Source organism: Terrapene carolina, unplaced genomic scaffold (genome assembly GCF_002925995.2).
Source record: "Terrapene carolina triunguis isolate 2854851 unplaced genomic scaffold, T_m_triunguis-2.0 Scaffold179, whole genome shotgun sequence".
Lineage (NCBI taxonomy): Eukaryota > Metazoa > Chordata > Testudines > Emydidae > Terrapene > Terrapene triunguis.
This window is the reverse complement of record NW_020664530.1, coordinates 2268068-2283956: the sequence shown is the minus strand read 5'-3', so window position 1 is coordinate 2283956 and position 15889 is coordinate 2268068. Positions and strand designations below refer to the sequence as shown.

The window sequence follows — 15889 nt, the reverse complement described above, 5'->3', positions numbered from 1 at the left end:
GCACGGCCACCCGCAACTCCCAGTGGCCGCAGCACGTCCCTGTGACCCGCGCTGCTTCCCGCAGCTCCCAATGGATAAGAACGGCGAACCGCAGCCACTGGGAGATGCAGGCAGCCATGCCTGCAGACAGTCAATGTAAATACTGTCTTGCGGCCCGCCAGCAGATTATCCTGATGGGCCACAGGTTGCCCACCATTGTCTATAGCAGGGGTCGGCAACCCTTCAGAAGTGGTGTGCCAAGTCTTCGTTTATTCACTCTAATTTAAGGTTTCGCGTGCCAGTCATACATTTTAACATTTTTAGAAGGTCTCTTTCTATAAGTCTATAATATATAACTAAACTATGGTTGTATGTAAAGTAAATAAGGTTTCAAAATGTTTAAGAAGCTTCATTTAAAATTAATTTAAAATGCAGAGCCCCCTGGACTGGTGGCCAGGAACCAGGCAGTGTGAGTGCCACTGAAAATCAGTTCGCGTGCCACCTTTGGCACCCGTGCCATAGGTTGCCTACCCCTGGTCTATAGGGAACCCAAATTACAGCATGTATACTCTACGTAGGTAATCTGTGATATCAGCATCTGAATGCACAAGTTGTGGCTGAATGTTCAGGATCCACTAAAATTCAATTTCCAAGTACTCTAATTTAACCAGCCATTAAAGGCATTCCCCATTTAATAGGGGTAATGGGTCAGTTAACATTTACTAAAACTTCATTGAGGCCTGTTGCATGAGCGGTATCCATGCTTCTTCTTCACTATCTGATCAGATTCTACTCTTGCCTTGGTTTCTATTCACAAGGTTTCTATGTAATAAAGTACACAGTATCAACATAGATATAAAAGGTTAAGTCACAGCCTGGGTCATTGGGGATGAGAAGGACTCTGCCCCGGAGACAGCTCGCCGAGTCATTCTATCTGAGACAGCCAGATTGTCTTAGAGGGCACTGGGAAAGTACATGGCCTTGATTACAACGTCTCTGAATGACTGTGAGCTCCTCTACATGCTGCCTTCAGTCTGCTGGCTGAAAGACTAAGGCATGGCCCCATCACTGCCCATCTACACTAGGGTGTATAGTGACATGGCTGGTATTAGGTCCTTAGGTAAGGGAGTACCTGGACCTGGGACTGTGGTTGTCCACTGAGCAGGAATGAGAGCTCTTTGCACCCTCTTCGCTCTTGCACAGCCCCATAGACCAGCCACAAGCTTGCCCCTGGAGTATATTCTTGGGATTTGTTTTTCAAAAGTTCCCTGTTGCTCCCGGCCTATGTGCACTAGGGTTATGCAGCTAGATGTAGTCAATATTTGTACAATGCTTTGAACATGGAAAGTGCTATGTAAGTGTAAAGTACTGTTGTTATTACCTCAAGCAGGACTTTTAGTCAGTGCAGTGGTGCCCAAACTTTTCCTGTCCCATCCCCTCCCCCCCGACCAGTAATGGAATCTGTCCGCAACCCCCCTCCATTACTGCACAGTTGGCTCAGCAGGGGAGTTTTGGCTGAAAGCGGAGCTGGGGGCTGAACTGGGGATGAGGGAGAAGGTGTGCCTAGAGGCAGAGCTGGGCTGGGGCCGGAGCTGTGTTGGGGGCAGAGCATGGCTGGGTGGCACTCCTCCCATCTCCCGTCGAGGCTGGCCCATGCCCTGCTGCATGGCCCCCCAGACATTCCTCTGCACCCCCTAGGGGGGCATGCCCCACTGTTTGGGGACCACTGCTTTAGTGCCTTGTGGATTATTACCAAAGGAAATGCTTTAAAAACACACACAATATATTACATGATGTGGAATTACAAGAGAGAGAGGACAAACCTTATGAAAAATCACAGCAGTCTTTAAGAAGACTTTGCAGACACTAAGCAACCAGGAAGAAAAGGGTGATGAAAGGGGAGGTGGAAGACAACTCTAGTAATTGAGTGATTTTTTTTTTAGGCAGGAGAGTGTAGGGCTTCTGCATCAAAACGTGCTACACACGGCCTTCACTGAGAGAGTTCCTTGAGAACAAAAGCACCATAATGAAAAAGTATGAGCTTGGTGTGAGGTCTTTCAACCATGCAAACATTTTGTCTTGGCGCCTGGTAGGGACAGATGAGATGAACCAGATGATTTGGAGGGTGTTGTTTTGAAAGGACAACAGGAACAAAGTTAGTAGCCTTGCCTTGATCCCCCTGCAATAAGAGAAAGCAATGAGAGGCTGGATTACTGGACTTGTTAAACTTGCAACATGCTAATTAAGATTCAGGAAATCCATTCCAGATTCTCATTCAGCATTAGCAATTTTGTGTATCCAGATTTTTTTTGACTTCACCATCAACTGTATTGTTCAGCAGTCTAAGTGATTTCTCAAAAGCGGCAAAAGAGCTGCTACTCTCTGTTCTCTAAGATCCCTCTCATCCTTTCTGCTTCCATCCCACCCTTTTTTAAATCATAAAGATCAGCCAAACCCTCCTGATGACAGCATCTTATGTAAAGGCGACCTTGAGCGCAGCCAGGTCATCTTGTCTATAAAGTGGTCTTCAGAAACAGTTGGAGAGAATTGTTCTGAGGCAGGAGTCTGAGCTAGTTAGGATGTCAACTTCATGGCTCTACAGAGGTTGCCATTTTTGAGTAGTTCCACTGAGATCTACTAACTAATTGATACCCCTTCTTCCTATGCTGCCTCATTAACTACTGGTTGTTTCAGTCTGAGATGCCTGAATTTTGGAGACTGAGGGAGTGGAATCACTGGTAGAGAAATAGCTGGTGCAGGTGCACAGGGGTCCACTCAGCTTAGAGCAGGGTTTCTGAACCCATGGGTTACGACCCAAACTAGGGTTACCAGAATGCGCAAAAGGGTTCAGTTCTTCTCTCTGGGTGTTGCAATTTGGTGCACATGGTTGCAGTGCTGCTCAGGTTTGGCCCAGCTGCCCCTCCATCCTGATGATGGGGGGCTGGCCAGGCCAAATCTGAGTGGTATTGTGACCCCGTGTACCCAGGGGGTGACTCCATGCAACACCATTCCCACAGATTTGGCCCAGCCAGCCAGGTTGTGATGCCCTGAGCGGGAAGCCAAGCCCAGCCAGCCCTGTGGGATAGGAGCTAGAAGAGAGTAGTTGGTATCACGTACTCTCGTAAGTACCACCCCTTGATGTATCCCCACCTTATAGCCTGGCGACACCACATCTTTCATACTTCCTGTCCTGCTCCCTCCAGCTCCTCTCCGATTTACCCTTCCCCACAGCTGTGTGATTCCAGCTTTCTCACGCCAGCCACGCATCCCCAGCCCCTTCTGTCCCCAACCCCTTCTCCCAGACCCCCACTTTACCCTCTGCCCCTCATGGGCTGTCTGTCTGGGCTCTTTGTTTTTGGGGACTTCAGATTTCTGCCCCATCCCCCAGACTCCTCTGTCCTTATATCATTCCTCCAGTGAATCCCTACACCCTTCTGCCCACCAGTTCCTTCCCAGAACTCCCAACTCCTTCCTCACCAAACCCCCCTGCCTCCCCCATCTCCACACTTCACTTCCTGGCCTCCAATTTCCCCCCCCCCCCACTCTTACCCAGGGGCTGTGTGTTTGTATGTGTGTGTGTTTTGGCGGGGAGGGGGTCTTGGCTTACGATCCCTCCCCCCCAGTTGTTCATATGTGGCTGGAGAGTCTGGAATTTTAGCTCTGATACCCCCGCTCTCCTGCTGGACCCTTATGGAGGGGGGCAAATATGTGAGTAGAAAACTTAGTGTTTTATAGTCTCGTAGCTTATGTGAAACAGTTTAACATTTTGAGAATGAAATGTTATGAAGTCCTGAACAGTTGAATCGCCATGTTTGATGTGTATAATTCAAACTTCAGGGAGAAAGTCCACAATAAAAACCTGCACTGGGGCCCATCTTTTGTGTTCTTCTACCACTGGGTGGAATATGTGTTGTCAGGCAGCACATGAAAATCATGATATCTTATTCTTAGTTCTTGCAGTAGGGTCCTGAATAAAAGGGAGAAAATACAGAGACAAGGATTCTTCCTCTTTCTAGCCTCACTCCCCTGCTGAGTTTTTTTTTTTTAGAGCTTCTTATGCTATTGCTACCTTCCAATGAACACCACTTGCTACGAAGATGGGAAAAGAGTCTGTTTTGTCTGCCATTCTGCTAGTTGGCTGTCCAACTTGCAATCTGGCAAACAACTTTGAAATGCCAAGTTTAGGTATATTGCCGTGAAAGAGTTAAGTCAACAAGTCATGCCCTCTATTTGAAGAAAGTGGGGTGAATACAGGGGGCCTTATGGACAACATGGTGGCCATTGTAAGTCATTTGCATTATTCATGCTGGATATTTTACAGTTACATGGATGTAGGAATAAAGCCTTCTCTTTGATAATTTGTGTGGGTTAGTCAAAGCAGATGCGAAGAAAGAGAACATCTCTGTAGGCTAGGGTTTATCATTTTCATTCATCTTACTGGTGGGTGTCAGCTAGGGCCATCTTTGAATTGTACTTGGGAGAAAAAAGTATACAACACATCTACTGTTTCCTTTTTAAAGCGCCCATTTCCATAATGAGATCCACTGATGAAAAGTGCTATATAAGAGCTAGGTGGTATTATTTTTAATATTATTATATTGGGGAACACCAATATAAAATGTAGTAGCACTGTCTGACTGCATGCAACAAACCATTGGGAATCTTTCCAGATTTGGAGCAGTGTCCATTAGTTTAAAAGGCATCTTAAAGTTGGAAGTTAGATACAATGTTTGTGTTGTTTTCATTTATGTGAAATGGGGAGTGGAACCTGGTAATGGTTGGCTAAAAGAAGGTCCTACTTAGGTGTGTGATCCTCTCTTTGGAGGGATTAAGTAGAGAATATTACAAATGTTATTCACTGAGCTCCAATAAGTATAAGTGAACAAGTTGCTCAGGAGCACTGAGTGCAAGTCGAGCTCGCTAGTGGTGGTCTTGCAGTTTCTTTACTATCCCACAAAGATCCAGATCCAAAGGTCCGACCTTGACATTCTACTGACAGTGTCTCAAGGTACTGATATCACAACAGCCATACTACCTCATCAAGGGAATCCCTGTTTGGATTGCAAGCTCTTCCAAAAGAACTGATTGTAAGAGATCTTTTATGCACCATTTCTTTTAGGGTGAAATTTCACTCTAGGTCAGAGGTGACCATGTGTCAAAGGCAGCAACATATAAGTTTTTGAGAACAGATTTCAGCCATTAATATCTTGTGGATTAAAACTAAGAATACTTTTTTTTAGCATGTAGAACCTAACGTATAGTGACTGAAGTTTTCAAACCTGGGTGCCTAAAGTTAGGTTCCTAAATTTATATTTAAACACCTAAGTGGCTGGATTTCCAAGTGTGCTGAGCACCTGCAGCTCCCATTGAAGTTAATTTTTATTTAAACTGGTGCAGGTGAGAAGAGGATCAAGCCATTTGTGTCCGTACATATTAAGTAAATATTATTATTTATTCCCAGAACACACAAGCAATAAAATACTAAGCACTTAATTCAAATTATTTGAGTATTGCATTTGTTGACCCAGAAGAACTGGGTAGCATCCTTGGTACTGTACCACCTAGTTTTTGGGCTAGGTGTGACTTTGGACCTCCACCTGATTAATCTGTAGTATCTATAGAAACATAAATGCATAGTAGGGATACACAACTGCTGTTTCAGACTGGTGTGTGACATTGTAATTGTATGTTATTTTTAATGAACAGAACAGTGTAGTTACACTTAGTAATGTGTGTTCACTAAAAGGGAAAAGGGGTGTTAAATCATCATGTTCTTTGATGAATGGCTTGTACACTGAAGAATAAATTGAACAAACTGGCATAGAGCTCAGTGAACATGAAATCAGCTATTAGAAGAAAGCTTGTGAACAAATTCTGAGCCTGATATGCATCTTTTGATTAATGTCCTATCAATCATCCATAGTGGCTACCTTAGCTAAGTCGTGCTGTAATCATTCATGGTTGCTTACAGGACCACTGGCAGGGACTATAGGGCTGCAATAACTGAATATTATTACTGATTTCTCCCTAACTCTTGCTGTGAACAATTACTGTTTTCACTACGTTCCTGCCTCCCTTTATTAAAAGAATACAATGCAAAATGAAAAGAGAGTTCCTCAAAGACTGGTAAAATTCTCCCAGGGTATTCTTAATGATATTCTGTCCTAAATGGGCAAACTATTGTAATGCAGAGTTCTCTCCAGGAATAATAGTAATGTAATCACATTGAAGCCGTCTCTTTATGGATTGTAGTCAAACAGACAAAATGTATAGTCAGATTAATGAACACAGACCATCTGTAGAATTATTACTGAAAATGGTTGAAATGATTTGAATTATTTTTATCTCAATGTTTTCAGTTAATGTGCTTAACAGTAACAGTAATTAAGACTCCAGACTTTAAATTTGCATTAAATCCACCTTTGACATTACAAGAAACCTTGATTCTTGCAAGTTATTTTTTTTTACACACGCACGTGCCCAAATGTTTTTAATTTGCCAGGCTCTTTTAATTGATTCTTTTTAAGAGAAAGAAAAAAAATTAAAAGACATTTTTTGTGAATACGCTTTTTTGTCGTGTTTTGTTTTGTTTTGTTTGGCCTTTGTGATTGTAAACTATTGGCAAATGCTTGCAAGAATATCCCATGGCCTTGTCAGAGGATTTAGCTCCAAACAATTCATTTCTAAATCATGGCACCAAAAAATGATTTGGCACTACCTACTAGTAGAGAGGTCTTTAGACTGCAGTGTAATTTCCTCAGAACTCACTGTAGTCTGGGAAATACAGCGGGGTAATGAAGTGATGACAGGTATTAGCATGCATAATGGGCTTTAATAGACATTTAGTGTTGTTTAACTAGAAGAGGGAGACGTGCTTTCCCATTGGAATATTTCTACATTGAAACACATTGATCACCAATTTCAGAGGGGAAAGGTTAATCCATCAGTTTCTGTAACCAAACGGCACTGATGGAAATTCTTTAGGTGACATTCTGGATGAACTGAGCTTTCCATCTTTACAAACAAATGAGTGATATGACAAGCATGTTGTTCAAAACACATTTAACCAATTGATTTTCTCTCCTCTTGTAATAAGATCTGGAGACATATGAACGAGCATAGCATGAGCCAAGACTAAAGGAATTGCTTCATACACGAGAACATACAGCACCACTTATCAATAAAAGTACTAGAAAACATGTAATCGCCCATTCTTTTTCTTTATATAAAGTTTGTTATTGTAATAAATAGCTGTTATTGAACTGCTTGCCTCTTATTTCAGATTTCCTGAATTTTATTTCAGGCACTTTCTGTGTATTGTTGGTAAATGAGAGTCTTTTTAATGGAAAGGTAGAAACATTATCTTTTGCTATAATATTGTTTTTGCTCTCAGTAATCAATTTAACCCAGTTTTGGATTTAGTAGCAATGTTTGTAATTTGTTGGGGGTGTGGGAGGAAGAACAGAAAGAGAGGGAAAGGGATAGCTTTTTGCCTATGCTACTTTAATAGCTGGAAATGTAAACTACCTGTACAACTCAACACAACAATGGTCCTCATCTCTTTTTTTGTTTCAGTCCTGCTCTGAGTTTCACTTACCCTCCCACACCGGTATCCCTCCAGCAAATGCATCAGCAAATTATAAGTCGTCAACAAACCCTAGGTTCGGCCTTTGGACACAGCCCTCCACTCATCCATCCTGCCCCAACTTTTCCTACCCAGAGACCTATCCCAGGCATCCCTAGTGTCCTGAACCCTGTCCAGGTCAGCTCTGGTCCTTCCGAGTCCACGCAGGTGAGAGCAAACAAAAGAAACCTTTGAACCGTGTTAATGTAAAAAATAAAACAAATCACATTGTCATGTTAGCAATTAATCACTACAGTCACTGAGAACCTTGGATAACAACTTTCTTGTGGCAGTGGCATTTGCAATCCTTTATTATAAATCAGAGGAGTATATCTGTGATTTCTGATTGGTAGAATGCTTTCTGTCCCTCATAAATGTTTCAGTGACTCCTCATTCCCAACTGTCTCTCCTGAATCAGACAACTTAATCCAGGTGAGGAATGGGGGAGGAGGGAAAGCATGTAGGAGCCACAGCATTTTAAAGATAGGAACTGCTCATTCCCAAATCAGGCTAAATATAATGACTATACAGATGTAGGGGGACATTCTACTCTGCTGCACAGTGTAAATCCAGAGAAACTCCACTGATTACTTAAGGTTTTTGCTGATTAATGCAGAGTTTGATTCACTGGACCTGGATTCATCATTGTAGTTGAACGGACACATAACTGGAGTAGTGCAGTAGTGAATCAGGCTGATGTTTTGGATTCATTATGGTTTCTGTTGTTATTGTTATTAATCATTATTTGTTTTTAGCATGGCCTAGGATTGGTTCCTTATTGTTCTGGGTGCTGCAAAACTTGAAGCTAAATCCTGCAAGTGGATCTACCTGGACAAATCCTTGCAGCGCCCCCGTTGATTTTAATGGGGCTCCAGACAGGTTCAGAGATGCACCCAGCAGATCCACTTGCAGGTCCTAGTATTCAGAACAGCCAGGGCCAGCCTTACGGGTGGGCAACATGAGCAACTTCCCAGGGCACCGTGGTCAGGGAGGTGCCGTGGTCAAGGGGCAGGGAAGGCCTAGGATATGAGGCTGCAGAAGGGAGCTTGTGGCAATGGGAGGGATGCAGTGGGGGCCAGGGGCCATTTTCCCTAAGGCCGGCCCTGACAACAGCCTGAGATACAAGAGGTGAAATCCTGGCCCCACAAATATCAGTGGAAGTTTTGCTATTGACTACAGTGGAGCCAGGAGTTTCTCCCAAGATTTTTGGGCCTATGGTTTTGTATTAGCTCTCAGATCTTCTCCTTATTCCACCACTATAATTCTCAGAAAAATGTTGAGATTCTATCTACAAATGTAAAATAAAATATAAAGCCCTTCTTGTTAGTAAACTTTCATTCTTCTCATGTTGATTGCAGCTAATGCACAGTGATCTCACATTTCAAAATGGTAATCACCTTTTGAAGTCCTAATTGTGTGGAATATTGACTCCTTATTACCCTTCCCCATCCTGACAAAAGCAGCAATGGTTTATAATAATGAATTACACAGAGTGTATTCACTTATATTTTTTCCCCGCTCCATTACAAGTTTGAATGATGCAGCTATTCTGCAAGTTAATGCTATGTAATTGAATATATTATAATGGTATAGCCAATATAATTAACAATGGAGCATCTCCAAATAAAGTCGCTTAGCGGATGCTGCATATTTCTGTTTGGAGCGCTGTGTATTTATCACAGTCTAATTTTGTCTTTTTGGGGAACAACACCTGCAGCAGAATAAACCCACAAGTGAATCTGCAGTGAGCAGCACCGGGGATCCAATGCACAACAAGCGTTCCAAGATAAAACCAGATGAGGACCTCCCCAGTCCAGGTGCAGGAAATATGCAGGTACAGCATGCAGGTTTCATTAATCAGACTTCCATCTCATTGCCAGACAGAAGGCACATCTTATCTGTAGCACGTTTTAAGGCTTTCCACCCCTTTGTGGCCCTTGGCCTAGCATACATGGATTCACACTGCGTCAGTCCATAATACCAAGGGATGATTACAGAATCAAATGTAAACAATTATGACCTGGTTTGTTTTATATTTTTTGCTGGGGGACGGGGTGGGGTGAGACTTGCATCTGTGTATGTCTTTAGAGGAGTTTTCAATCCTCTGTTTGCTGTGGTGTATTTGGTGATAAAAGGTGAACCTGAGGCACTTAAGCCCTGCTTCAGCAGAGTATTTAAGCACATACTTAAAGTTACGCACATGCTTAAATCTCATTGGCTTTAACTGGACTTTGCATGTGCTTAAGTGCTTTGCAGATTCAGGGCTTCAGCATATGATTCTGATCTCATTTGCAATGCTTTTTCACCAGCATAACTCACTGACTTCAGTGGAGTTACTTCTGATTTACACTAAGGTAGGTGAGATCAGAATCAGGTCCTCAGTCTTTTCACTGAATCCATAAAACCAAAACCAAAGCCCATCTAAATCCTACATGGGGGTTTGAAGTGGAAAATAGCATGTCTTCATAATCTGAAACAAATGTTTAGAAAGACTCCTGACATCTGACTCTTAGCCTGAGCAAATAGCAAGCTGGGGAGAATGGGGCTCTGCTAGGAACTGAAGCTATACATTAAAAAACAACCACACACATACACACATTGTGGGGAAAAAAACAAATGAATCCATCAAGTATCCTGAAAATTATCAGTCTAATTTTGGAAGAAGTTTCGCATTCCGAGCCTATTACGGGATTCAGAATTGAAGTACATTTTAGATTGTTGATGATCTTGCTTGCAAGCACAGCCATAGTATTTGATCCCAATTCTGATCCCCTTACTCATACTGAATAATATCTCACTCAGTAATAATCCCATTGAAACAATTGGGACGACCCATATAATTAATCCAAGTATTAGAAGCAGGCCCTTTATGATTTTATTTTAATTTATTTCATTGTGACTCCCAGTTATTTTTTTTAAGAAGTTTTGACCCTTCCCCTCACCCTCTTCCACCTCTCATTGAGATCGAACGCCAGCAGGTTTGAATAATTTGGGACATGATCTGCCTTTTCTCTTTTCCTCGTCTATCAGTTTGTTTAACAAGGCACCATGTGAGGAGGTTCCTGCAGAAATGATCTGCACTGGATACTTCTGGAAAATATATTGTTAAAAAAGGGAGCCAGCTCTTAGAGAAATAGCCCATCTCCACTGTCTGGTTTACAAGGCCCACTCGGGGCTTTTGTGTTTTATCTGAATGTGGGTAATGAGCTGAATCAAGAGTAAATGAATCTAAATTGGGCTTTTCTTACTGTACCTTTCCTTTAATGTTGAAGTAATTCATCTTTCTTCCCCCTCTTTATCAGAGTTTCTTCTTGCCTCTCTTCACACCTGGATTGTTTTTTGTTATTTTTTTCCCCAGGAACAGCCAGAAGGAATGACCCTTGTAAAGGAGGAAGGGGACAAAGATGAAAGCAAGCAGGAGCCCGAAGTGGTCTATGAGACGAACTGCCATTGGGAAGGCTGTTCACGAGAGTTTGACACGCAGGAACAGCTAGTGCATGTAAGTTAATGGTATTCAGGAACTGGGTTTTAAAACTATGTGACCTTTTTCATGGGGGTCAGGTTCTCTGACCCTGTGCTGAGTCAAGTTTCTTAGCTAACAGCGTTGCAAACTGGAGAAGGGTTTATGAGTTTCTGAGAATAAAGAAAACTGTGAGCCAGAGTGCTTGACCTGTTCAGTCAGCTAAAGCTTAGTGTAAAATTCAATAAAGTCTTCAATAGAGAGTGTAATGGCTCTGATCCTGTAAGCCAGCAAACACTATTTTGAGTTAGAGACTTTGATAGTTATTGAGTAATAGTAAGCTGGACATGAATTATTATTAACCTTTACCCAAGTTTGATTTTTTTTCCTAAAGGGATTATTACAATAGAAAGAGGAGAAGGGGAAATTCTTCCCTCCCCCTAAGGATTTACAGTTTATTTTATGTATCAATTTACTGTTGTATGTGCACTGAGGTGGATTACTAGGCTGGATATGTATAAACTGGGTTACTGCAGTCCCTTGAATTAAGGTAAATCTTGTAGCCTTATTCATTCCAGTTCAAAGGTTAGTCACACACGCACACACCCCATCAACAAAATGTTCTTTGCATTGTTTACAACTGTGTAGCACACTTGGCTAAAAATTGTACCATCAAACTTAAGAATCTCTCTTAGCAAACATGCTCTTCCCCTATTTCTAGCCCATGGCAACTCTATTGACTGTACCTCTGTGAAATAATCAAATAGCCAAATAGTAGAACTATTTTAATTATGAACTTTTAAAAAATAACCTCCTGTGCCCTGACTGGGGATAGAGATGCAGACCAACATTACCAGATAAAGAGAACAGAGCATCAAAACCTTGCTGTTTCGTGAAAAAGCACCATATACAGTGCTGTATATTATGCATAATTCATTCTTTTATCGGGCCTATAGTATTAAAATAAGCCTGTTGATAAATGTACATTTTTCCAGGGTTTTTTTAATACATTCTAGAGCACCATAGGCCAGACTGGTGCAAATCGATAGATTGATGTCAATGGAGCTATGCCCATCTACACTGGCTGAAGATATTGCCCAATATGACTAAGGCTGCGTTAGCAATTTTCCGTCAAAACATATTTAATAGTAACAAATTCGTGATGCAGAAATTATTGCTGAATCACAGATTAGAATATTGACAAGTAGTTCAAAAGAAAATTTATTCCAGTGACATTATATTTCCACATTTTTACACAAGTGTAGTGGGATTTTTTTTTTTTTTGAGACCATGTGAATTATTCTTGAGCAGAGGTTAATATTTGTTTTAATGAAGAGTGACTGTTTCAACAGAAGACACAAAGACTTTGAATTTAGAAAATTAGGCCCCAATCCTGCAATTGATTGCGTGCAGACAGACTGTTGCAGCTACTAAAACACCCTCTTGAGTTCAATACGGTTCTATATGGCCACAGCAAACTACATATATGCTGATGATTGCAAGATTGGAGTATTAGGATGCCTGGGAAACATTTCTGAATATTTAGAAATGATCCAATGTTGATGATGAATCATTTCCACCAAAATGTTAGAACTAAAAGAGAAAGGCAGATTAAAAATGCCTTTGGTAGTGAAAAAAGAGGAAAGTTAAAATTTTTAAATTGTAGACATACAATCTAATTGAACTCTGCTGTGCATGTCATATAGCTAACATATTATAGTTTTAAATGGCACTGCAATGTGAGATTTTAAAAGTGGATATTGTTACTGATCTGATTTGTAGAAGGACCCCATTACACTGGTAAGAGCCAGCAGCAAGAATTACATGGAAATAGAATGTCTCTTATATTTGAAAGCGATGCCAGTATTTGATATGGGACCTCACAGCATTACAAAGAAAAAAATTCTCTGTGGCAGGGACTGTGTCTTCATATGTGTCTGGACATGCAATTCTGATTGGGGCCTCTCGACACAAATGAAATAATAAGAGCCATAATAGTAAATAATAATTATAACTGCCACTTCAAAGCAGTACAAATCAAACTACCAGAGTCAGCATGATCCAGTGGATAGAGCACTGACCTGGGAGCCTATTCCCAACTCTGGTATTGATCTGCTATCAGATTTTCAAAGGTTTTTAGGCGCCTAATATCTTAGAAAATCTGGCCCTTCACCTCCCTGAGCCTCTGTGTCCCACTTTTTGTCTCTCTTAGATTGTGAGCTCTTTGGAATAGAGACTGTCTCCTACTATGTGTACAGACAGCACGTAGCACAATGGGACCTAGATCTCTGCGGGTTCTAAGCACTTCTTTAATGGATATAATCGATACTTACAACTGGGAATTTGGCCAACCGCGTTTAATAAAAACAATATAATATTAATGACCGGAGGAGATTTTCAAAGGTGCAAATTGCATTTATGTGCTTAATTCCCACTGAAGGCGTTAGGTACCTAATTAGCATTTGGACTAGGGCTGTCAAGTAATTGCCGTTAACTCACACGATTAACTCAAAAAAATTAATCGTGGTTAATCACATTTTTAACAATAGAATACCAATTGAAATGTATTAAATATTTTTGGATGTTTTTCTACATTTTCAATATTGATTTCAATTACAACACAGAATACACAGTGTACAGTGCTCACTTTATATTATTATTTTTGATTACAAATATATGAACTGTAAAAATGATAAACAAAAGAAATAGTATTTTTCAATTCATCTCATACAAGTACTGAAGTGCAATCTCTTTATCGTGAAAGTGTAACTTACAAATGCAGATTTTTGTTGGTTACATAACTCCACTCAAAAACAAAACAGTGTAAAACTTTAGAGCCTACAAGTCCACTCAGTCCTACTTCTTATTCTGCCAATCGCTAAGACAAACAAGTTTGTTTACATTGACGAGAGAGAGTGCTGCCTGCTTCTTATTTACAATGTCACCTGAAAGTGAGAACAGTCGCTTGCATGGCACTTTTGTAGCTGGCATTGCAAGGTATTTACATGCCAGATATGCTAAACATTCGTATGCCCCTTCATGCTTTGGCCACCATTCCAGAAGACATGTTTCCATGCTGACAATGCTCGTTAAAAAAATAATGTGTTAATTAAATTTGTGACTGTACTCCTTGGGGGGGAGAATTGTATGTCTCCTCCTCTGTTTTTACCCGCATTCTGCATATATTTCATGTTATAGCAGTCTCGGATGATGACCCAGCACATGTTTGTTTTAAGAACACTTTCACAGCAGATTTGACAAAACGCAAAGAAGGTACTGATGTGAGATTTCTAAAAATAGCTACAGCACTCGACCCAAGGTTTAAGAATCTGAAGTGCCTTCCAAAATCTGAGAGGGATGAGGTGCGGAGCATGCTTTCAGAAGTCTTAGAAGAGCAACATTCTGATGCGAAAACTACAGAACCCGAACCACCAAAAAAGAAAATCAACGTTCTGCTGGTGGCATCTGACTCAGATGATGAAAATGAACGTGCGTCGGTCCGCTCTGCTTTGGATCGTTATTGAGCAGAACCTGTCATCATCATGGAAGCATGTCCTCTGGAATGGTGGTTGAAGCATGAAGGGACATATGAATCTTTAGCACATCTGGCACATAAATATCTTTCAACACCAGCTACAATAGTGCCATGAGAATGCCTGTTCTCACTTTCAGGTGACATTATAAACAGAAGCAGGCAGGATTATCTCCTGCAAATTGTAACCAACCTTGTTTGTCTGAGTGATTGGCTGATCAAGAAGTAGGACTGAGTGGACTTGTAGGTTCTAAAGTTTTACATTGTTTTATTTTTGAACGCAGGTTTTTTTGTACATAATTCTACATCTGTCAGTTCAACTTTCATGATAAAGAAATTGCACTACCATACTTGTATGAGGTGAATTGAAAAATATTTTTTTTGTTTTTTACAGTGCAAATATTTGAAATCAAAAATAAATATAAAGTGAGCACTGTACACTTTGTATTCTGTGTTGTAATTGAATTTAATATATTTGAAAATGTAGTAAACATCCAAAAATATTTAAAATAAATGACAGGTTTCAGAGTGGTAGCCCTGTTAGTCTGTATCAGCAAAAACAACGAGGAGTCCTTGTGGCCAGGGCCGGCGCTTCCATTTAGGTAACCTAGGTGGTCGCTAGGGCACTAGGATTTGGGGGGGGCGGCATTTTGCCGCCCTTGGCGGCAAATCGGCGGCGGGGGGTCCTTCCGCGCTCCGGGTCTTCAGCGGCAATTCTGCAGCGGGTCCTTCACTTGTCTGGGACCCGCCGCCAAAGTGCCCCGAAGACCAGGAGCGTGGAAGGACCCCTGCCTAGGGCGCCAAAAACCCTGGCGCCGCTCCTGCTTGTGGCACTTTAGAGCCTAACAAATTTATTTGGGCATAAGCTTTCATGGGCTAAAACCCACTTCATCAGATGCATGGAGTGGACTCCCGACCTGGTAAGGCAACTCCCATCTTTTCATATGCTGTGTGTTTATACCTCCTTACAGTATGTTCCACTCCATGCATCTGATGAAGGGGGGTTTAGCCCACAAAAGCTTATGCCCAAATAAATTTGATAGGCTCTAAAGTGCCACAAAGACTCCTCGTTTTTTTTTTTTTGTTTTTTTTTAAATAAATGGTATTCTATTGCTGTTTAACAGCACGATTAATGGCAATTAATTTTTTTAATCGCTTGACAGCCCTAATTTGGACCTTTGAAACTCTCCTCCTACGTCTTTAATTTTATATTGCTTTTATTAAATGCTGTTGGTCAAATGCAGATGTTCCCCCTCTGAGGTTCTGACCTAGTGTGCAGTGTGTGTGCCCATGC

The 15889-nt window shown here is 41.3% G+C and overlaps 1 protein-coding gene across 1 annotated transcript in view; it reads left to right on the top strand.

Moving 5' to 3' along the window:
• The window catches only part of LOC112113485 (transcriptional activator GLI3), a 251295-nt gene that overhangs the window by 198953 nt on the left and 36453 nt on the right, over window positions 1-15889 (top strand). The window contains exons 8-10 of the mRNA XM_024209776.2: window positions 7555-7771; window positions 9321-9437; window positions 10962-11102. Of these exons, the coding sequence (XP_024065544.1) occupies window positions 7555-7771; window positions 9321-9437; window positions 10962-11102 (475 nt within the window). The remainder of the gene's footprint in view (window positions 1-7554; window positions 7772-9320; window positions 9438-10961; window positions 11103-15889) is intronic.